The sequence below is a fragment of the Miniopterus natalensis genome, chromosome 15, assembly GCF_054644295.1.
Source record: "Miniopterus natalensis isolate mMinNat1 chromosome 15, mMinNat1.hap1, whole genome shotgun sequence".
Lineage (NCBI taxonomy): Eukaryota > Metazoa > Chordata > Mammalia > Chiroptera > Miniopteridae > Miniopterus > Miniopterus natalensis.
Window position 1 is genome coordinate 934,924 of NC_142095.1, and position 22,771 is coordinate 957,694.

General features: G+C 50.9%; 1 protein-coding gene across 1 annotated transcript in view; it reads left to right on the top strand.

Moving 5' to 3' along the window:
- Positions 1–22,771, top strand: part of CNTN6 (contactin 6) — a 97,241-nt gene that overhangs the window by 73,633 nt on the left and 837 nt on the right. The window contains exons 12-21 of the mRNA XM_087824546.1: positions 6,984–7,159; positions 7,505–7,622; positions 8,215–8,373; positions 8,472–8,621; positions 11,622–11,692; positions 14,524–14,758; positions 14,866–14,981; positions 16,201–16,387; positions 21,447–21,559; positions 22,493–22,661. Coding sequence (XP_087680672.1) covers positions 6,984–7,159; positions 7,505–7,622; positions 8,215–8,373; positions 8,472–8,621; positions 11,622–11,692; positions 14,524–14,758; positions 14,866–14,981; positions 16,201–16,387; positions 21,447–21,559; positions 22,493–22,661 — 1,494 coding nt within the window. The remainder of the gene's footprint in view (positions 1–6,983; positions 7,160–7,504; positions 7,623–8,214; positions 8,374–8,471; positions 8,622–11,621; positions 11,693–14,523; positions 14,759–14,865; positions 14,982–16,200; positions 16,388–21,446; positions 21,560–22,492; positions 22,662–22,771) is intronic.

A 22,771-nucleotide genomic window follows, 5' to 3' on the forward strand; every position in this document is an offset into this window, starting at 1 on the left:
GGAGAGAAACTCCAAGACGGGCAGTGAGCCGAGGCTTCGCGTCTTTAAGAGGCAGTTTAAGGGTCCGAGTGTCGAGTCAGCTCCGAGGAGAAGCGGCTCCACCGAGTCCATCACAAGCACCATTTCAGAGACGACGACACGCACTGGAGTTCACCGGCCAACTTGGGGTTGAAGCAGCCCCACCGAGAAGTCTCCCAGCTCTGCCGACATGGGCCTCAAAAGGCTGACTTCTCCCCGTTCCCTGGCCCAGCCCACTCTGACGGGGTTTCCTCCCCAGATTTCGCACGGGCCGTCCCACAGTGTGTGCTCGGTACCCGGCCTCCCTCACTTCACAGAACGCACCAGCTTTCCCCGCCCGGTTTTATTAAAAGTAGACAGGTGACTACAAGAACCGGTGGGCGGTCACGCTGCAGAACCACCGTACGGTGCACCTGAGACGAATATAATCAATTTAAGGTTGCTCTCCGGCTACACTTAGATTAACTAACTTAAAAATAAAAAATTTAGGACAAAACAAAAATTTAACAGCAGCAGGTTTAGTCCCTGCAGGAAGGTGTCTGGATGCCCCGCGTTTCTGCCCGCAGGCCCCTCTCCAGCCTGCAGGCCCCTCTGTGCTGAGAATCTGGGGGGGCTGGAAGGTGGGGATCCCCCGACTCCACTCTGATGCCGAAAGAAGCACTCAGGCGGCTGTGTTGTCACAGTTCTGTGTCTAAAGAGCTAAGTGGCCACTCAAGCTCTGGGCTGTTTAGGAAAAATGTCATTCCTAAGAAAAGACCCTCAGACCCAAGTCCGGTTTTCGGTCTGCAGATCCTGAAAGCTCAGGGAGCAGGGAGCAGGTTGTTCCAGGTCCAGGGAGGAATGGAGTTGAGGGAGGGTGGAGGCGGAAAAATTATCCCATGAAACAAACTCGCCGGAGTCTCCTCTCCTGGCTTCCATTTTCTCATTTTTTCTCCCCTCGCCCAGCGTAAATTCAGAGGAAAGCGCCCCTTCCTCCTCGGTCCTGTACCAGGGAAAGAGGATTTTCCTAATTCCGCCTGCTACACGCCTAGAGAATGGCTCAGCCGACGCGCTAGGCCAGCCTGTCCGAGCGAACGCGTTCTCTATCAGCAACCTAGGCGCCTGCCACAAAGAGCGGCCGCCCGCTGCGTGCTCACGGCTCGCAGGCGAGGGCTGGCGTGCTGGGTGCATCCCGCGGCACCCGCAGCCTCGCTCGTCTTAAACAGACGTCAGGCCGTTTCGATCCCTTGTTAGTAAGGAAGCTCTGCGCTTGCGTTTCACAGGACACCTCGCAGGGGAGCTGACGGGTTCCCTTGCAGGGACCCGACGCACGTTTTCTCACTTAGACACCTCGCACTTCAGACAACTGCCCTCTCTTGCCGGGTGCTCCGCTTGTTTCTTTTGCCCTGGGGTTCTTGGTCTTTTAATAGGTGCCCTAAATCATTTAAACACTGAAGTGGAGAGTGAATGGGGAAACTGGACTATGCTGACCACGATGGCCCTGCGGTTGCACCTGCTCATGCTCGGCCGAGGTGGCGAGGCCGCGCCTGCTGCAGGGGGTTTCGATCCCTGAGACACTGAGCAGGTGACCTTGCCCCCGGCTGAGGGGATGGAGCACATCTGGGCCTCACACAAGCGCCTGTACAAAGAGGAAAAGTATATTAAATGAAGATTAGCAACCTGTCCCCTGCTGCTTTGCCAGAGGGACCGAGGCAACGTCTCCATCGGGCCGATCGCCTGCTTGTTTGTCTTCTCTGTGCAGGTTTATTTCAGGGCCTTAGCTCTGACTTGCTATGTTTGCTTTTCCCAGTTAGTCATTTTCTTGTTTGGTTGGGTGGCTTAATTTTCTATGGACTTGACATTCATTCACTCCTCAGATCGATCCCACTTGCGTTCCCTCAAAATCAACCTGCCCTTGTCGTGGGGGGAGCCCTAAGGCCTGAACCCCAGGGCTCCCTTTCTTGGTATAAACACGTGTTTGGGTAGAATGCCTCTTCCGGTGGATTTCTGAGAAAGAATTCAAGAGAGATGCAAGTTTTTTGAGATTTGTGTGTGTGTTTGAAAACGTCTTTATTCTGAGCTTAGCTGTGGTTGGCGGTTTAGTTGGAGGCAGAAGCCCAGCTGGAATCTTTAGTCCTCAGGCCCCTGGGGCAGTCACGGGCTCTGGAAGCCAAGGCCTGTGGACTCCTGACCATTGCCCATGCACCTTGGCTCCCTCCCTCTGCAGAGTCTGTTTCTCCTGGGGCTCCAGCCTCAGACTCGGGGGCCCTGGGGCAAGTCTGTTCACAACCAGCACCCTGGGTGTCTGGGGCCCTCGGTCACCTAGGGACGCCTCCTTCTGAGCCCTGAACTGTCTTCCTGAGTAACTGAGTCATTTATTCCACTTCTTTTTCTGAGATATATACTATTTAAAAGTGAGATTTCCTACGCTGGGGCTCTAGGTTACGTCTGTCTGTCTGTCTGTAGATAAGGGTATCTATCTGTGTGTGTAATTTATTGTATTTCATATATTTAGATACATATATACATTTATATAGGTTGCATCTAGATGGATGGATGGATGGATGGATACCTGTTTGTTTCCCTTTTCTGTGTATATTTCATAGCTTTTCTGCTTAACTTCTCCGTGATTTTAACTGTATCCTCCAGACGTTCTATTTCACTTTTATTTTACTATTTTAAGTTGTTTAGGTGTTTTCTTTCCCCACTGCTCCTCATATAATTTCTTTCCCTTCTTCCCCATCTGACATGATTGCTGGTAGGTTGTCTTTTCTGCTTTCCTTTCCTTGCAGGCTCTGTCGTCCCAAACTGCGCTCTTCCTTTTTGTTTTAATCCCTGCTTTATGAAGAGATGCACAAAGGCACTCTGAGCCTTCGCTGTTTGCTCACATGGACAGTGGCTGCTGGAATCTTACAGAAACTCTGACCACGTGTGGGAGCTGACTGGCCTATTGCACTTCACGCTGGGGTGATGGGCCAGGATACTTCCTTGGGAAATTCTCAAGGACGCCGTATTCAGGTCTTTTTTTCTCAGGCTTATCAGATCCTCCGGATAACTGTCCCCCACTCCCGCCCCTGGTTCCCTGCTGGATAGCTAAGGACCAGCCGCCAGCACCCCGGGAGCCGAGCGAGGCTGTGGACACGGGTCTCTACTTCAGACCCGAGCAAGCCTCACGTCTTCCCCCAGCTGGCATCAATTATCCTGTTCAAGCTGTTACCTGAAACCTCCCGCTGACACGTGGCCTAGATTTTTCCAGCCCTACAAACATCTATCATTAAACATTAATAACACGGGAGAAAGTTCTGTCCTGAGCAGTGGAAGTAGCTTTATCACAAGAACATCACACCAGTTACCAGCCACAAATACTGCTAAAGTGTCTTTAAAATGAATAAAAATAAAGAATGAAGGGACTGTGAGCATGACCAAAGTGCTGGCAACACAGGGACCATCCTGTGGAGGAGAGACAGGCACAGGAGGGGGAGCCCGACTTCCCAGCGATTTTCTCCTCCAGAAGTTGGCTGGTTTCTAAGGGCATGAATCAGAAATACAAGCAACCAAACAGAAAGCAGAATATCGGGCGGAAATGTTGGTTGTTCCCGCAGTGCAAGGAAGACAAAAACTGTGGCTCAGAACGAGCCAAGCAGAATGAGGCCTGCTGAACTACTCAGCCTTGAACTGAGACACCCGAAGGACTGTGTTCCGGTAATAAAAACAACAAAATCCGCCAGGACTTAACATGACTGCACACCAGACTCGACTCGCGTGAATTCCCGAATGGACTCAGCTCTTTTTCAGCTGCCCCCTTGAAAAAAGGAAATCTACTTGGGGAAAATAGAACAAAATAAAAACATTTACATTCTGACCCACGGGGCCTGGTGTTCAATGAACTGTCATGTCACCCCCCTGGAGTAGCTGGACCCAGGAACGAATGACCGAGCCAGAGAGAAATCAGACAGTGGCAACAGCTGATGGAAATACGGAAGCTACCAGACAAGGATTTTAAAACACATGTGATTAATGTGGTAAAGAAATATATAGGACAGGATGAAGAATTTAAGAAGAGAAAACCCATCTATTAAATACAAATTGGAAGCTGCAGAGCTGAAAAACGCAAAAGGTGAAGTTAAGAACAAAATAGTGACTTCATGCAAGGTTAGAAACGGGACAAGAGGATCGCCGGGGAAGGGATGCGGGACTAGAAAGCACCCAGCCGGCAACACGCAGGGAAAATACAGCCGGGAAGTCAGAGAGGCACGGACCTGCCAGGAGACGGCAGTGCCTCCAGGTCTGCAGACCTGAGAAAGAAGGTGAGTCATCAGGAAAATGACAGCAGGCGCCCTCTGTATAAGCCCCGCCGAGGAGAAGCGAAGGGGGGCTTGCAGGGCGCACAGTAGGAAGCCCAAAGGGGAAATCATCCTGATAATAAAGAGGCGTCATCCTGAGAAGACGGGAGCAAGCCTGGAAGTTGGAAGAGCAGCAGCAGTGAGGGGCCCAGCAGGCAGCGGGATTCTACCCCCAGCCAAACTATCCTCCCGAACGGAGACCCAATAAAGATGCTTCTACACAAACAAAACCGGAGAGAACGGGTCCCTTTCAAACAGGCACGAACATGCTAGCGACGCTTGTACGTTTGGAAGGACTGCGGTCCCAGCGCGAAGTGTCTAAATGGAAGGCTCGTGGGTTAGCAGGCAGGGCCGCCCGAGGCCTGAAGGGTCAGGAAAGGGCCGAACGCTGAAAGTGTTTATTTCCAGCCTTCACAGGTTACCTAGTGAGAGAAAGTATCGGGGAGTTTTGTCACCTGTTCCAAGTGCTATTTATACACTCGCTTCCTTCGTATGGTCTCTTAGCAACATTTCCTGTAACGTCAGAGACCGACGAAGGCAGAGCCAACGTCTGAGAGGGGGAGAAAGATTAGGTGATTTTTCTCCTGCGCTTCGCCGCCTTGTGAGGGGGGCTGATGCCGCCAGAGGCACCCGAGCGGTAATTATTCTGCACAGTGACACTGAGAGACTGTCACCCACAGAAGGACAGTTCAACCGAGTTGAAGATACAAAAGAAACAAACAAAAATAACACTTTCTGGGTGGTCAGGAAAGACCAGTTACATGTTGGGTAAAAGTATCCCCTGGCTTCTGAAAATCTCGTTAGGGCTCAGGATGTGTGTAAAAGTGTGTTTGGCCATTAGTACGGGAACAAGGCCCATCTGTGTTTAAAGAAATCACGCTAAACAGTCCTGACAGAAGATTTGGGATAATTAGTTTTCGTGTCTCCTGGGGTGCCCGTAACCAGGGCTGTGTTCTGGACACATCACACTTTATTAACAGTGAGAATCTGAGTAAAGCTATTCATTGGAAACAGCATATGCCGGGCGTCCCAAAAAAATGTACACACACTTTGAAAGGTTATGAAGTCGGTGTTTATGAACATGCAGCTCATTTTCAAAATTTAGGAGAATCTACAGAAATGAATTCTTTTTTCTGTCGACGCCTGTTTTCAAACTGATGACCGTTCTGGTCCAGGCCCTGCTGATAACGGGGAGCAGTGGAATCGCCAACATCAGGAATCACTGTATTTGGTATCTGTGTCCTCAGTTCATGGGCTGTTGCCGGTTTTATACAGTAAATTTTATCTTTTCTGTGTCCCCATAAAACAAGTCAAGTGGCACTTTAGGATAAATTTTCTTTGTTCAAAGCTTAGTCTGGCTTCACTCACTATTTCAAATCAGTTAAACCTGAAAAGGAGTGGAAATGAAGTGAATGATCAGCTGTGAAAGTGTGTGCACATCTTTTGGGGCACCCTCTACTGTATTAAACCTTCCCTTACACTCTGTAAGAATAGAGTTGTCAGATCAAGTTATTTTCACATGATTTTTATCTCCCTGAAACAGACTGAAATGGTAAATATTAGAATCTGTAACTCTATGTATGTTGTCATTTGTATTTTGGACACTCTTCTAAAAGAGATGGGTCCCCGCTACTTTATAAGTGGAACGGGACCGGTGCCCCTCTATTCTGAAAAACAAATATTCCCCCCCATCATTTTCTGTCTTTCTTTTATTGTTATTGAAATTTACAAACACAGAAAAGCAGAGAAAATAGTGTAAGGGACTTCCATGTACCCATCAGAAAGGGCAGACAGTCACCAACTCACGTCCAAATCTGCATCATCAAAGAGCGTGTGTTTCTGCCGCCCGGGCCCCTCTCCCGTTCCCGCGAGTGTGGCCTTGTCTGGGCCGCTGCCCATGAGTTCTGGCTGGAGTGGCCGTGGCCGTGGGCGAACCCTTGCGGTCAGAGACGATCTGTCTCCCTGAGTCTCTCAATCAGCCGTGGCAGGACGCTGAGCCCGGCCGGGACACCTGGACTCGTCCTTTGACACTTTGCGGGCACCTGCGGCTGACGTCTCTGGGGGAGGTGTTTACGGGAGATGGTTCTCACACTGTGAAATCTGGATACAAAGGGAAACATTTTCACGTTGCATCTTCAGCGAAAATGGGAAATCGTCATCACAGCTGCATCAGAAGTAGAATGTGTCGTGTTCACACTCGCCCGTGAAAACCAATGCCCACACGTCTCTATAAACGACTGCAGTCACGGTCCCACGGGCAGGGCCTGCGGCCTGGGCAGGCGATCGCCACAGGCCCCTCAGGGCCACTGGGCGACTGGAGCGCGGTGGCTGGGATTTCAGGGGAAACGCGTGGCGCCTCCTCCCGTATGGCGTGCTGTCTTTAGAAGTCCACAGCTTTTTAAATAAACCAGTTTCATATGAACTAGGAGTAAAACTGTTCAGTTTTATTACAAGTAATAAGGTAAACAGATTACTGCAGAAACATCTGAAAGCGGGGAGTGGCCTTTTCACCTTGAATGTACCGGGAACTCCACGTTGCACGCGTAGAATCTCAGACGATGGCAAACCGACTCCGAGCGTGCGTTTCGCGGCCCAGGCTGGGGTCTGATAAGCTTCTATAACGATGCTGCTCTCTCTCCGCAGAGCGGACGGTGATCACGGTCCCGCCTTCCCCCATGGACGTCACCGTGGGCGAGAGCATAGTCCTGTCCTGCCAGGTGTCTCACGACCCCTCCGTGGAGGTCGAATTCCTCTGGTCTGTCGACGGACACACCCTAGACCTAGAAAAGGGCGCGGCGCATTTCGAAAGGATCGGAGGAGTAAGTTGCTGGAAGGGTTAGGTGCTCAGTAAGCTGAACCGAGCCTCTGACGTGCGTGAATCAACGTCTCCGGTCACGACTGCCCCGTGTGTCTTTGGTGGTGACCGCTGTCTGTCTAGGAAGCTGCGTCTGTTTCGTTTTATTTTGCTCGGTGTCTTTCACGGACGAGCCTGTGCTCAGAGCCAGTTATAACGAAGGGGCAGTGAAGGGTCCAGACGTGAGGAACGACAGTGGTGCCGGCCGGTCTCCTGACTTCGCCGCCGCGTGTCTGACGTTTACGCAGCTGTGAAACCCGGGGCCCGAGGGCCTACGGATGCTGTTACCCCTTCCCCATTCTGTCTGCAGGGCTCCGTGGGGGATTTGATGATAAGGGACATTCAGCTAACTCACTCCGGGAAATACCTGTGCAGGGTACAAACCGCCCTCGAGAGCCTGTCTGCCGTCGCCGAAATCCTTGTCAGAGGTAAGCCGCGGACGCACATGAGCACGTGGTTTACCCTCCGCCAAAAACGTTCCTCAGTAAATGGCAGATCCTCCCTGGAGTAAGAAGTGCGATTATTTTAATTTTCTAAATTCCAGGTCCCCAGGGTCTGGGTGGCGTGGATCTGGAGAGTGAATGAGCAGGTCTGTCTGCGTCTAGGGAAGGCGCAGGCTCAGCCAGCACCGTGGGTCCCTCCCTTTATACTAAGCGGCCCGCGCAGAGCAGAGGGGGTGGTCTGCGCTCCGGCACCTCCCCACGCCCGCCGCGTTCGCCTGAGTCAGCTTTTGAGAGGGGCGGAGGGGCTCGGCTCTCAGTCTTTGAGATTAGTGCTTATCAGATGACGCTCAACCATCCCGTGGCTGGCGTTTCCTAATCTTCAAAGGAAGCATTTCTAGGCTAATCTCTCACCACGTAAGCGGAATTAATAGGACTTTATCTCAAGTAATGTGCTACAGTATATTATGTTCGACATTTTATTTTCTAAGCAGAACAGAAAAAGAAAATAAACTACCCATGTCCCAAATCCATAGATTTAATCATTTCCAATACAGTCATCAGGAAACCTATTTTGAAGGCCCCCCAGGTCCCCCCGAGGACGTCCGAGTGGACCACATTTCCAGCACCACTTCTCACCTCAGCTGGCGGCCAGGGCCCGACAGTAACAGCCCCATTCAAATATTCACCGTCCAGGCTCGGACACCGTTCTCCGTGGGCTGGCAGGCTGTTCCCACTGGTAAGGGACTCACGGGTTTTGGATAATTTGGTAGAACAAATGTTGTGTTGTTTGCTTGAGGGATTGGTTGTTTTTACCTGGTGTGCCCTTCTCTTTAGTTCCAGAAATTCTCAATGGCCAGACATACAACGCGACCGTGGTGGGTCTGAGTCCCTGGGTGGAGTACGAGTTCCGCGTCCTGGCTGGAAACAGCATTGGGATCGGGGAGCCGAGTAAACCATCAGAACTGCTGAGAACCAAAGCTTCAGGTAAGAAATCCGTGGCTCCCCAGAAGCCGGGAGACCGTGGACAGCACCGTTCTTACAGAAAACAGCAGCATGTCCTGTAGCATCCTGCCCCACCCGAGACAGAAAACCACTCTCACGCCCACGCTGTTAGCTGTTAGGTGCACGACGCAAGAAGATTTTCTCAGTGAGAGAGGGTTTGGTGACGCACACAGGTAGGAAGAGTTTCTCGGAAGCTGTCCTCTCATCTCCGCTACTTTCAGAGCCAACAGAGAATCTGCAGAGTCGTAGATGCAGATGGGTTTCTGCTTGTTTCGCGACATGTCGCAGCCGAGGACGGATGGAGACTGTCGGGCGGCCAGCTCCCAGCTCTGGCCGGGCTGCAGTGTCACTGAGATGAGGGGAGTCCTAGGCTCATTTAGCCAAAGCACTGACAGAGCACCGAGCGGGTCAGGAGGTGCAGACCAAGTGAGACCTGTCCCTTCAAAGCCCTCCGACTGGGTCCCATTCTTACGCCCCACGCCGGTCACCCTGGGTCCCCTCCCCGCGGGAAGCTAACAGAGGTGACCCGCTCATTCCGCCACGTGATCGAGGGTCACTCTGTCGTTGCTTCGGTTACAAGCACAAACTAGTTCAGGAACGTGTGCGCAGCTGTCGGAGGCCAGTAACTAGTCGTTTAAACTAAAGATAACGTTAGTGTTTTTATCATAAGATCGGGGCTGCAAAACAGCCCAGATGACAGTGAGATTGTGAGTTAAATCATCCTGGAGGTTCAGAGCTGAGGGGAGACCTTCGTTTCATGGAGGCGGGAAGGAAAACCAGGGTGTTATGCCTGTTTAGGACAGAGTCAGGCTTTGAACCAAGGCCCCTGGATTTGGGCTCAAGCGTGGTCCACATCAGGTGGCCTTCGCCTGCATGAGCAAGGGACTGGCACAGGAAATGTGCAAACACAGACATTCCAGGGGGGCCCCCAGACCGATCGGCCGACTGCAGTTCACGGGGGCGTTAGCTTTAGTTCTAGGTGTTTCCGGCTGACTGATGCTACGGTAACTTTGGGTGGGGCTGGCTCTGAAGTTTTTACAGCAGAGTTTCTGTGTCCCCTTCTGTCAACCACCTGAGTGGCAGGAGGAGCCTTAGTGTCCACAAGGATCTCCCCAAGGCTCCAAATTGTAGGGACCTGTGTGTTTCTGTTTTGCATCATCAAAGACAATTTTCAGTATGGTTTTAGGTTTAGTATAGGTCATGTGAAAATTGAATAAAGAAAGGAACTCTATTCCCCAGAATATTGAAAACTTTGTAAATTACAGCATCATTTTAAATAGTTTCCATAAGTATGTAAAGCTATTTACTGGTCCTGTAGTAATGTCACCATGAGCAGTCGGGGACCAGAAACGTGCAAGCACAGGACCCACTGACTCATGATGCTTCTGGCCAAAGGCGCTGGGAGACGTAGGTCTAGGTGGGCTCGGAGGCAGGAGCCAATCTCTAAATAAATTAGGGACATCAAGGCAGACAACCTGCGGGTCAGTTTGAACATGAAAATGGACAATGTCTGACAGGGGCCATTATTAAAGAACAGTCGGATTAGTACATAACGGTCATTAATAAATTAAACATCCCTACGAAACGGGAGTAAATAAAATAACCAGCCCAGATGCATCTCTGGGTCCTGACGGTGGGAGGAAACTTTGAAATGAGCAGTTAGGCCTCAGGATTTCATTTACCAGGCACTCTGCCCACCTCTGGGTAGTGAGCAGAAGAGATCAGACACAGAAACCTGCACAGAACTCAACGTTTTAAAGCTTATCCAGCAGATATTTCCATCACCACAGATGTGGGGTCCTTCTGTCATTATTTCAGGGAAAAGAGGACTTTTACATGTTTAAAGTCAAACTCCAGTGCGCTGCGCACTAGAGCGCTCGCACCCACAGTGAAGGGCACACAGGGCGTCCCCAAACGCGTACACACCGAATGATCATAAAGTCAGAGCTTATTAACACACAGCTCATTTTCAAAATTTAAAAGAATCTACAGAAATGAGTAATTTTTTTTGTCAACGCCACTTTCCAAACTGGTGACCGTCCTGGTCCAGGCCCTGCTGATAACGCGAAGCAATGGAATCGCCAACATCAGGGATCATTTCGTGCGGTATTTGTGCGCCCTCAATGCGCCAACTATTGCTGATTTTGTATCATAAACTCCATCTTTTATGTGTCCCCATAAAAAAAAAGTCTAGTGGCACCTCAGGATAAATGTTCTTTGTTCAAAGGTTAGTCTGGCTTCACCCACTATTTCAAATCAGGTAACCTGAAGAGGAGTGAAAGTTAAGTGAGTTATCAGCTGTGAAAGTGTGTGAACATTTTGGGGGAAACACCCTGTATTTTTCTAATTCATAGAAATGATCCGTGTCTGGAAAATCTACCCCAGAGCCTTAGAGAGCTGGGGTAAAGCAGACTCCCCTTCATCACATTTTGGGGGTGAAAAGTTAGAGGAGACATCCATCTGTTCTTTGCTGAGAGATCTGCGACTCAAACATGGTTACAAAACAGGAATTTATTTAATTATGTATCATTTAAGAATTTATTTTTAAATGTTCAAACATCCTGATGACGACCCAAAAGAAAAAAGTTATTTTAGTTTGTTTACTAAGAAGAAGGGAATTAATTAATATCTGGCTGGGAAACGTGTTCCCAGCACAGCTGTATAATCAGGCGCTAAATCACGGTGTCACTCTCACCCCCTGAACGGAACAGTGTTCTGCCAATTAGCAGATGATACATAATAATGTCAGATACACGATGTTGCTGGGCTTTTAATTAATTCTGGAGCCGGGTGCTCATGTATCAGACAGGAGGCCGTCCTCGCTCAGGAATCCGGGTCTGGGTAAACATCGTTTGTGTTCATTAACGGTGCCGGGCTCCCTCGCAGCTGCTGCGGGGCTCCTGGGGGTGACACCCACAGGCGAAGGCCCCGATGGAGACGCGCCATCCTAACCGTGGCCGCGTTTCTCTGGTTGCTTTTCAGTCCCCGTCGTGGCTCCAACCAACATCCAGGGAGGCGGGGGAAGCCGCTCGGAGCTCGTCGTTACGTGGGAGGTAATTTTCTGTTCAACTGAGTTGTTTTGAAGGAAGAAGATGTAGCTGGCCAGGAAGAAAACTGAAAAACAAGTTGGGTGCATAAAAATACATGGCAGGGAAGGCTCCTGAGGGAGCTGGGACGGGGAGGGTCTGGGAGCGTTTCTCGGCCCTCCTGGGGTGAGAGAGCCCACGGAGGGAGCGCAGTGCTCGTCCAAATGCAAGGAAAACCGCCTGACTGTGCGCGGAGGGGCCCGGAGCGTTTCCACCCTCGTTTGGTGAACTGCACGGGCCTCAGGGACTCTCCTTCTGAGTTAGATGCAGAGAGTGCGGGTGGGAATCAGCTGTTTTCCTTTCCTCGCTCTCTACACCCTTCCAGCCTGGTCCTCCTGCATCTATCAGGGCTGGAAGACCTTTTTTCTGCCAAGGGCCATTTGGAGATTTCTAACATAATTTGTGGGCCATACAAAATGATCGACTTAAGAATTAGCTATAAAAAAAGCTCCTAGATTTATTGAATTTCGACTCCCGCCTGCAGTTGCCTTGGCAGGGCCAGACCAGGTGATTTCTCAGGCCCGGCGTTCCCATCCGACTAGATGAAAGCGTAGCAGACAGAATAGCTTTTATGTCATTATTTTAAAGTATTAACCTATTTGTACTTATTAAAAACTCAGCCGGGCTTATTGTTATAAACTTTAGGCCTTCCACCCCTGAAGTTCCTCACTGTAGCCGTTCAGGCCTCCCTGGCCCGGACCTCTCACTGTGACAGGGACGCAGAGCCGGAGCTCTGCCTTTCCTGGGTTTGCCCCTCAGTTTCTCCCTCCCTGTCCACCAGGTGACCCCCAGCGTCTCCAGGGGTGTCGGCGTGGGGTGGGGAGAAGAGAGACCAACCACGTCTGATTGCAGGTGCACTTGTAATGGGACCTTGGTGCTGGTATCTGCTGACTGGTATATCTCAGGGTGGTTTGGATTTGTTTGACTTTTTCGGGGGTGGACAATGACTGGGAGACGGGGTCTCAGAGGCGCCCCCCTGGAGCAGGTGCGGGCGTCGGGAGCTGCGCTGGGCGCTCCTTCAGGCCTCACAGCGAGGTCAGGGGTCGGTGACGTCACTTCCTGATCCGAAACCCGGGGCCTGGAGATGTGCTGTCGGTGGGCCAAGCAGCGTCTGAACACAGGCCTCACCCTGGCTCCTCACTTCCTCCTAAAGTAGATTCCAGCCATCCCGGGTCCCGGGCGATGTCTTGGTTCAGGTGGGGCAGGTCCTGTGGACCCGCCTCAGGTAGTAAGCTCATCAGATACGCTGGTTCTGCCAACATGCTGCCCACAAAGCGTGAGTCGGGAGTGAAGCGGCAGAGGGGCTGCTTCTGTGGGCGGTGAGGGGCTGGTCCAGGCTCCGGTTCCTCCGAGGCTGAGGCGGCTTCTCAGAGCGAGCAGGGCGCGGCCGGCCCACCGCACTCTGTGCCCGGGCGCAGACTTTACTGAAGTTCGGTGGCGATGGTTTTACTCGGTCTACAGGTGGGTGGGGAATACCACGCCAGTCATTCTCACACAGAGGTGAAGTGAATTACCAAAACAGTGACGTCTTTCCATGGCTTACTGTGCCCTTTTCTTTAAAGCAAGACCCCACAGACCACGGCACACAGGCCGAGCCCGGCTGCTCCGTTTTCATGACCGAATTCACCCACCTCCACGCCCACTCTCGCACGCGTTATGTATGACTCCCTCACACTCTCGCCGGAGACCGTATGGCCCCCGGTGCTTAAAATATTTACTACTTGGCCCTTTGCAGGAAAAGCTTGCTATAAAATTAAAGTCATTTCCTCTGTGTGTGTTTTTCTGGGAACATCAGATATGCAGAATCTTGCAGAAGCTCCATTCACAGATTCGTGAATGTCGCTTCCCACTCAGCATTCACTCTGGCCTCACGTCCACACACACAGAGCCCGATGCTGCTGGTGCTGGGGTGTTAAGGAATCTGTGAATTTATTATTTTTTTTGTTAATTCTTACCGAAGGATATTTTTCCATTGATTTTTAGAGAGAGTGGGAGGGAAGAGGGGGTGGAGAGAGAGAGAGAGAGATCAACTAGTTGCCTCCGGCACACACCCCAACCAGGGCTGGGGATGGAACCTGCAACCCAGGTACATGCCCTTGACTGGAAATCAAACCCACGACCCTCCAGTGTGCGCGGCAGACAGATGCTCTAAGCCCTGAACAGCACAGGCCAGGGCAGGAATCTGTGGATTTAGGGAGAGGTGCCTACGTGAGTTTGAGCCACAGAAGGCACATAGTAACTCGGGTCAGTCAACACTAGCTCTGCTCAAGCACTAGGGGTACAAAAAGTGAATTTTAAAAAGGTCCCGGTGCTCAGGGGCCAACAGGCAGGACGGCCCTAACCCGGCCTGGAGGAAGGTCAGAAACGGCCCCATCAGGACACGTCTGAGCTGCGTTTTGAAGAACTTTGGGAGAGAGACCAATTCTGGCCTAAGGCCCTGCTGTTGTGGACGGAGTCAGATCCACTGGTTTTCCAGATTCACTCTAAATTCATTAATATGAATATAAAATTTTTTAACTTATAAAATCTTGCAATCTTCTAAGTCATTTTATTATAATTTATGAATAATCTTGGAGGGGCATATAAACATATAAAACCTGTTTTCCATTACTATTTAAAATTCTTATTTAGTGATCTGAACATCTTCAATTGGGACCATTTTCCGAATTGGCATTTGAAACAGGAGTATTATTAGTTTTCGCTGCTTATTAAACAGGACGGTTGTCTGTGTTGGATAAACATGACAATAGCTCTGTAACTCATCCTGTAAACACACCGTGTTGGTTGCTCCACCCCAGCCCGTCCCAGAAGAACTGCAGAACGGAGGCGAATTCGGCTACGTGGTCATGCTGAGGCCCGTGGGCTCCACCGCCTGGATCCAGGAGAGAGTCCCCTGGGTGGAGTCCTCACGGTTCGTGTACAGAAACGAGAGCGTCACCCCCCTCTCCCCCTTCGAAGTCAAAGTGGGCGTATACAACAGCGAAGGGGAGGGGGCCCTGAGCACCGTGTCCATCCTCTACTCGGGGGAAGACGGTAGGTTGCGGTCAGCAGCGGATGGTCCCCCAGACCGTGGGCGTGTTCTGAGTCCATGTTCCACGAACCCCCTACTAATGCTGGTTGTGTCTTTCTCTGGATGGCAGAGCCTCAGCTGGCCCCAAGAGGAACCTCTGTCCAGAGCTTCTCTGCCTCGGAAATGGAGGTTTCGTGGATGGCCATTGCCTGGAACAGAAACACCGGGCGCGTGCTGGGCTACGAGGTGAGCCAGGAGAGGTCATTCCCCTCGGCACCTGCCAGTCCCGCTGCTCAGTAACAAGTGTGTGTGTCCAAAACCACAGATGGGGGCCAGCGGCTGCGATCAAATCAGCAAAGGGTAGCATTTAAAAAGTGATGAGAGAGTATCTCGTTTATTTATGGAAACTGCAGTCCTGTTTGTTACTTGGGGAGAGGCGAACATCGGATCCTCCCTGACCTTAGACCTTAGACGGATTTCCCTGGGACACCTGCTCTGTGAGCCGGAGCACGGCCTGGAAAGATCACCTTGGAAATGGCAGTGAAGTGAGAAGGAAAATCCTAAACCTGCCGTTTGTAAATATGGTCCATGTTGCGTGAGGCACATCCCTTCGTGCTCACGGGCCTTCATTTCCACAAAGAGATGGGACGTATTCCTGGTAACAGATGACTTTGCTTTGGAGTTAGAATCGAAGTACAGTTCCAGCCCCCCCTTAATTCTGCCTCCCACGCTTGTTTTCTTTTCACATGAACCCTCTGGTCCAAACATAAAGTCGTGCTCGTGTGACAGGGGCCTCTGCCCCCCCCCCCCCCCGATGCCTCAGCTCGCAGCTGAGCCCTGCTCCCCCCTCGGCCCGTCCTGGCCTCCCTCCCCTGGGCAACTCTCCCATCGCGACGTCCTCTCTTCACAGTCTTAGGCACCGTTTTCTCTATCACCTCCCGGAAACCCATCCTCTGTGCTCCTCTCACGTATGTTCCAGCCTTGCAACTAGATTGTAAGGGGCTGGACGGCAGCTACATGCTTTGTTCTCTCTGGTTGTTTTCAAGGTGCCTGAAACCCACTAATTCATAGGGAAGGCGCAGTATTAGCTGAGTTATTGATTAACCCATCATTCAAAGACTCTGGAGAAAATGTCCATAGCAAAACATCGTGCCAGAAGTCTTTGATTGGTGGTGTGAATTTTGTTCTGGTCTGAGCTATTACATACGCTTTCTTTAAGCTGATAACCTTTGGATATCGCATGAGTATTCTGTTTTGGTAATTGAGAACACCCAGGTTCTCTCATTTCCATTGCACAGTTCTATCTTTTATCTGTTCCCTAGAAAGATTAGACTGTAGTTTGCTGCTATTGTATGACCCATGTAATCAGAAGCTATCCTGCCATTTATGCTCCACCTGCCGCCTACCTGCTGTGGTTTGCTGGTGGCAGGGGAACCTTGACGGCTCGCTCTGTCTCCGTGACCAGGTCTTGTACTGGACGGACGACCCCAGGGAACCCGTGATCGGTAAGATCAGAGTCCGCGGAAACGTCACCGCCAAGACCATCACAGGGCTGAGGGCCAACACCGTCTACTTTGCCTCCGTCAGAGCCTACAACACCGGCGGGACGGGGCCCTCCAGCCCCCCGGTCAACGTCACGACCAAGAAGTCCCGTAAGTACACCTCGAGCCCCCGGCAGCGGGGCCATCGGAGCGCAGGCAGGAGCCCTCGCTCCGTCTCCCTTCCCCTCCCACCCCGGCCCTACTGGTGGCTTTGTTTGGTTGATTGGCTCGTCTGCTAAATAAGGGTAATTGTCGAAACTTTCTGGTAACAATCATAATGAGCTGGTTTGCTATTTTTGGAATTCTAAATAAGGAACTATTCTGAGCATGTGGGTGAACTACAGACAGTGCAATATTGAAGGACCTGGACCGAGACGCCCTCTCCCAGCCTGAGCCCAACACCGGGCCTCCCCTCCCTGGAACGTTAGGGGTTCCTAAAATCTTTCAGTCTCAACACCCCCCACTGTACATGAGGACAGAGAGGTACCATCCCCTCACAGGGCTGTTTCTTTTTTAGAGATAATTTCCTTTCTTTGCATTTCTCTAAGTAGGAAAGCACAGCTACTTTTTCCTTCTCTTCCCTTTATAAACGTGTTTCAGAAATTTCCTTCCCGGGTCACAGAAGGACGTCAGGTTTTGGAGACACTGAAGCAGCTGAGTCCATGTGCTGTCCCTGCACCCAACCTTGACTTTCCACGTCCCGGGACGTCACTGAGGTTACCTCTGACTAGTGGTGACGGCAACCCCCCCCCCCCCCCGCATCCTTCACGCACTCACACAGTCACATCTAGGTTCTCAGTCTGATGTTTGACCATCCATCATAAACTGAGAGCACAGCTCACCTTTACCAAAACCTCTGTCCCTTCTGACTGGGCCAGCAAAACAGGAGACAGAGCCTTTGGGGGGAACTACGGTGATTCCATCAAACATTCAAGGACACAGGGCCTCCCGTGAGCCACACACGGGGTGGGTGGCCTGAGGGAGATTAAATCAGACCAGGTCCCTGCCTTTGGGCAATTTCCCTTCTAGTGAAGAGTCAAAACAAGAAAAAACCAAGGCCATGAAATAGTCCTGAATCGCGAAAGGCACCCTGAAGGAAACAAGAGGCTGAGATGGACATAAGGAGCCGCGCTGTGTGGGGAAGGCTGCCTGTGTCCACGTGAAATGAAGATGAAGAGGAGCCTGTGGACGGGGGGCCTCCACGTGGAAGGAACGCACCAGCTCCTGCTACCGGTGCTGCTGGCGATGACGACAGCTGGCTCTTATTATTTCAATCCTCACCCAAGGATATTTTCTCTATTGCTTTTCAGAGCGAGTGGAAGGGAGAGAGAGAGAGAGAAACATCCATGTGAGAGAGACACACCTATTGGCTGCCTCCCACACGCGCCCCGACCGGGGCCGGGGATCGAGCCTGCTGCTGAGCTGCGTGCCCTTGACGGGAATCGAACTGAAGACCCTTCAGTCTGAGGCTGACGCTCTAACCACTGAGCCCCAGCCAGGGCAGGACAGCTGGCTCTTTACGCAGCACCAGTGATGTAACAGCAAGTCTCATAACGAGATCTTCCCAAAAGACAACTGAGGGGCGCTCAAAATATAGTGTGATCCACGCAGACATCACTTAAATGGAATTTAGATTTACAACTAAAGAGAGAAAAAACAAATATATCAACTCCAAGGGGACTAGAAAAAAAAAGGCACCGCTCCCCGAGAAAAGGGTACTCAGGCCCAGCAGCAGAAAGCGCCCGCAGTTCTGGTTCAAGCTGGCCCCTGACCGTGACTGACCAGCTCTGGATTTCTCTGGTGGGGCATGTGCCATCACCCATATTTAGACATAAAGGGAGCATTGAGCTTTCATTTCCTCTCGCACTCATGTTCTCGCTCCCTCCCAAATGTCAACCCCATGCTGTTACCTAGAGCTGCAACAGAAGAGGCTGCTTTCTGAATCGAGTTCACAGTGGGAACCACAGTTGAATGTAAATGCCGTCTCTGGGAAAATTGATCTGCACTGTGGAGGCCGGTGCGGTTTGCTCTGTCACTTGATTAACAGAAAATGACTTACTCTTTGGAAATTGCCTGCAAAGATTTTTTTTGAAAATTAGAAAAGTGCTTGTTGGTTGAGTTCACCGTTGACCGACACGTGTGAACATCCACGGCACGAGTTTCGTGTTATCCATATGGCCTTAGTTGGTTTTTCAAGATAACAGAAATCTGTTTCATCATAGATATTTGCAATTCAGTTTAATCAGTTTCATAAAACTCATGATGCAGATCTGTTAACAATGTTCACGATAAGGTGCCTTCTAAAGCAACTCTCAGGAACTTTTATAAAATACCAGGCAGATGGCTTTGACACTGGAGTCACATTAAGGGGCAAAGATGAGAAAAGCTATAGACCACGGAAATGCCCCAGGTAACAGCTGAGGCTCTACCACTGTATCTACCTTACAGAAAGCACCCGGGCTCAAGTCTTGAATGCACCCTGATTATATTTAAGATGTGAATCATTTGCAAACTTTGGAATTGAATTATTAGGAACAAACCACTTTGAACACAATGAGAAATTGATGATGTCATAACACCACAGTGGGTAACTGCCTCGCTCAGGAGAGAGAATTCACAGACCCTGAGCTGTTTAATATGCACCACTAACCAAGTGAGGAATAGCTCATTTTATTTGATGTATGCTGAAACATTTACAAACTAGGAGATTTTAGTCGCATTCCAAAGATGGGAAAAGCAGGCCTCTTGGAGGAGCCTGGATACAGGTTCCAGTCTCTGTTTACACGACTGACCTCCCAGCCCGAGCTCCCTCTCCATAGAACCCCCCAACTCCATGTGCACAGATGCCTGGCTCTTCTCTGGTGGGTGAGGAAACAAGTGCAGACATCCCAGTGCCACAGCCACGGTTACGGCCACGGCCATGGCCACGGAGCTCGTGGACGTCAGTTCTGTCCCAGCCCGGGCTTTACCAACAGATTTACAGTGTAGAGAACAGTTTTATCTAAACAAACCACCACACCAAACAGACGCAGCTATAGATGGCACCTTCCAAATCCATCACTGCCCCTGACGTCGAAGGAGGGGATTTATCTTTTCTCAGTATCGATCGTATGAGGTTGTTAATGTTCTGTGCTGTTCTGAAGAACAAAGATAAAATAAATGTGTCACAAGAGTAAACTCGACATTGAAACTGTAGCACCTTGTGAGAATCCTCATGCGGCCTGTTACAGGCCTGGAGCGAGCTGGGCTGGGTGGAGGGAGAACAGCCACAGGGCGCTATCTGGTCGTCCTTCAGGAATACACTGCTGAGCAGCGAGCGCAGAGGGCTGACCACCTGCCCCACTCTCAGCCTTGGTTTGACTGGGCTTCTGCTGCCCAGGAGGGCAGAGGGCAGGTCCCCCCGCCAGGCCTGCCCATCCTGGGAATCCACGGGGACTGCTGTGGGCTTGGCCGCGGAGCAGCCCGGATTACTGGACGGCGTGATGAGTGGACAGGTCGCCCTGGGTCACTGCGGATCTGCCCACAGCCCGGGGCATGATGAGCATGCCTGAGAGTCACCGCCCGCCGGCTCCCGGTGGCACAGTCCGCCAGCACAGTCCGTGTGCTGCGGCCGCTGGTGCGCTCGGGCAGGACACCTGCCCCTGATACATTGTAACCGCACACAACGGCAGGAGTAACTGTAACTCCCGTGAGAATCGCTAAGGAACCAGGAGCTGAACTATGAACGTCCCACTGCACGCGGGGGCGGGAGCAGCTGCGTGACCGCCGCGAGAGAGACCCCGTGGGCTCGGGGCCGGGGGAGTTTCTATAACACGACGGGGACCCCCCCCCGCACGGTGAAGCCGCGGCTGGGTCCCCTCCAAACGCCATCCTCCCCGGTCCCCGGCCCGGCGAGTCGCACGCGCCCCTCGGCCGCGGATTCGAGTCGAGGCCCGAGGTCCGGCTGGGCCGGTCCCCGCCGCCTCTGCCTCCCGCCCAGTTATTTTTAGTGCCTCCAGCTTTTTAAGTCTAAAACTCCCTCCTGCGGCCCAGAGCTTTGAGCAGCGGCTGTTGCCCAGGGGAACGAGGCAGGAAGTCGGGAGGCGGGACTCCGGGGAGACTCGCGCTCTCATTGGCTGCAGGCTTCGGCTCAGGGGCCCAGGCCTGGGCTCAGCTTTTCTGGGGCAGGATTTTCCAGGTGGGCCGGGTCCCTGACCTGTCCGTCTGTCCTCCCTCCCCCCTTCCTCCCAGACAGCAGTAATTCCAGGGAAACAAAAGCCAGGGGCTGGGCTTGGAGTAGCCACCTTTCGGGCGGTCCCCCAGGTTGCAGTGACTTTCCTTTCTCTGGGATCCCAGCAGCTCCATTTGCATTAAATGACATTATCCCTTCTCACTCTCAGCCAGTCAAACAGGCTAAAATGGACTTATGGCCAGATTGAGGCAGCCATCAGCTCTGTCCTGAGAATTCCAGCCTAGACCCCCTCTGGCCACAGGTTTCCAACCTCAGGTGTGGTGGTCGGCCACGGTTTCGGCCACCAGCCCCGAGAGTGACAGAGAGAAGCGGTCCTGAGCAAGCCCAGCCGCCACTCGCAGCTGAGAAGCAGAGGAACTGCTTGGCTATTTGACACTTCTTTGCCCCTCCTGAGTCTGTGCTCCATCCCACCGGAGTTCTAAAAGATTCCCTGTATCCTTCACTACTTATTACTAATTTTTGCTTAAAACATCTTGACTTGATTGCTATTTACAGTCAAAGAGTCCTGACACAAGGTTAAAGAGTAAGAGACAACTCAGAAGGAATCCTCTGTGTCCACACGTGTCAAAGGTTTGCAGCCTGAATTTGTTTGATGTGCGTGTTGACAGACAGACAAGTGGAGCACTAGGAGGAGGGGCCCTGTCTCGTTACATGTGGCAAAGTAAAAAAACACAACAGCAACGATTCATAAATTAACCCCGGACATGCGACAAGCGTTATTAATTCATAAGTTCATCATGGACATTCCCAAATGACCAGGATTTGAACGAATTTGCTTACTCTAATTAGAATTAATGTGTTGTGTCACATGATACTGAAAACATTTTAGCTCCTTCCGTGCTAATCGCCCAGGAGTTACTGTTTCTTTCATGTTGACAGGTCACAGAGTAACCATCAGCTAATGAATATTCATTTAGATCTTTGATTATCTCTTTAAAGCTCCGAGCCAACCCCCAGCTAACATTGCGTGGAAGCTGACGAACTCCAAATTATGCCTGAACTGGGAGCACGTGAAAACCATGGAAAACGAATCTGAAGTGCTCGGCTACAAGGTGACTATCCAGTATCTCCTTTAATCCTATCAATTAAGTTACTGAAGAACCAGGAAGGTCACAGCCAAATATGAAACACATTTCACGCATGTGGAAATGGAGGAATCTTTCTACAATACGTGCTGAAAATACTTAGCGTTGCTGTTTTTAACTTCTTCCCTGAAAAGCTTTATATCCTGAGGTCCATAATGTGTCATGGAGCATGAAGACATAAAACGCCATAGTTTGCAAGAATTTTTCTTCCAGTGACTCTCCTTGCCTTCAGAAAATGAGGGTGTATGTGTGGGTAGTAAATGTGAGTGAGATGGGAGTGGGGTCAAGGAATATTATTCCAGTAGATTTTCTGGAACTTAGTAAGATGGGATCATTTACCAACATAAGAGGAATCAGGCAGGAGCCCAGTCAGATACCCAGAGCACGTAACTTCCATCAGAGCTGATGGGCGACCTCTGGCAAATGCACATACTCAGAAATCTGAAATGGAGCCCAGATACCCAGTGCCTTCTCACAGCAAGCCTCAAAGAGAACAGCCTCGAGCTATTTAATTAATAGAGATAAATCTATTCTCATTTCAGAAGCATTGGCCAAAAAAGCACATCTTTTCCTTATTATTAAATTTTAAAAAAAAGGCATAGACTGGGTACTTCCATCCAAGGAGTACAGCATTTAAGTTTATCGATTGATTGATTTGAGAGAGAAACGCTGATTTGTTGTTCCACTGATTCATGCATTCACTGGTTGATTCTTGTATGTGCCCTGACCAGGGATCGAACCCACAACCTTGGTGTATCAGGGCAATGCTCCAATCATCTGAGCTACCTGGCCAGGCCAGGAGTCCAGCACGTATAACGACGTGTCTTTTGTGTTCCTTAAGAGTGTCTGAATCTTAGAAGAGGAACATGTCCATTTAACCTAATTCCCCATTTTATTCAGATCCTATACCGGCAAAACCGACAGAGTAAGACCCACGTGTTGGAGACAAACAACACGTCGGCTGAGCTGCTGGTCCCGTTCGAAGAGGACTACCTGATTGAGATTAGGACAGTCAGCGATGGCGGGGACGGAAGCAGCAGCGAGGAGATCAGGATTCCAAAAATGTCCAGTAAGTTGGCTCACCGTGGCTGTTGTAGACTTTGATTCCAGCTGCACCATGAAATCTGGGCTCTGTGGTTCCTTTCAGTTCTCGTTTACACGTTGGGTGAAAAAAATAAA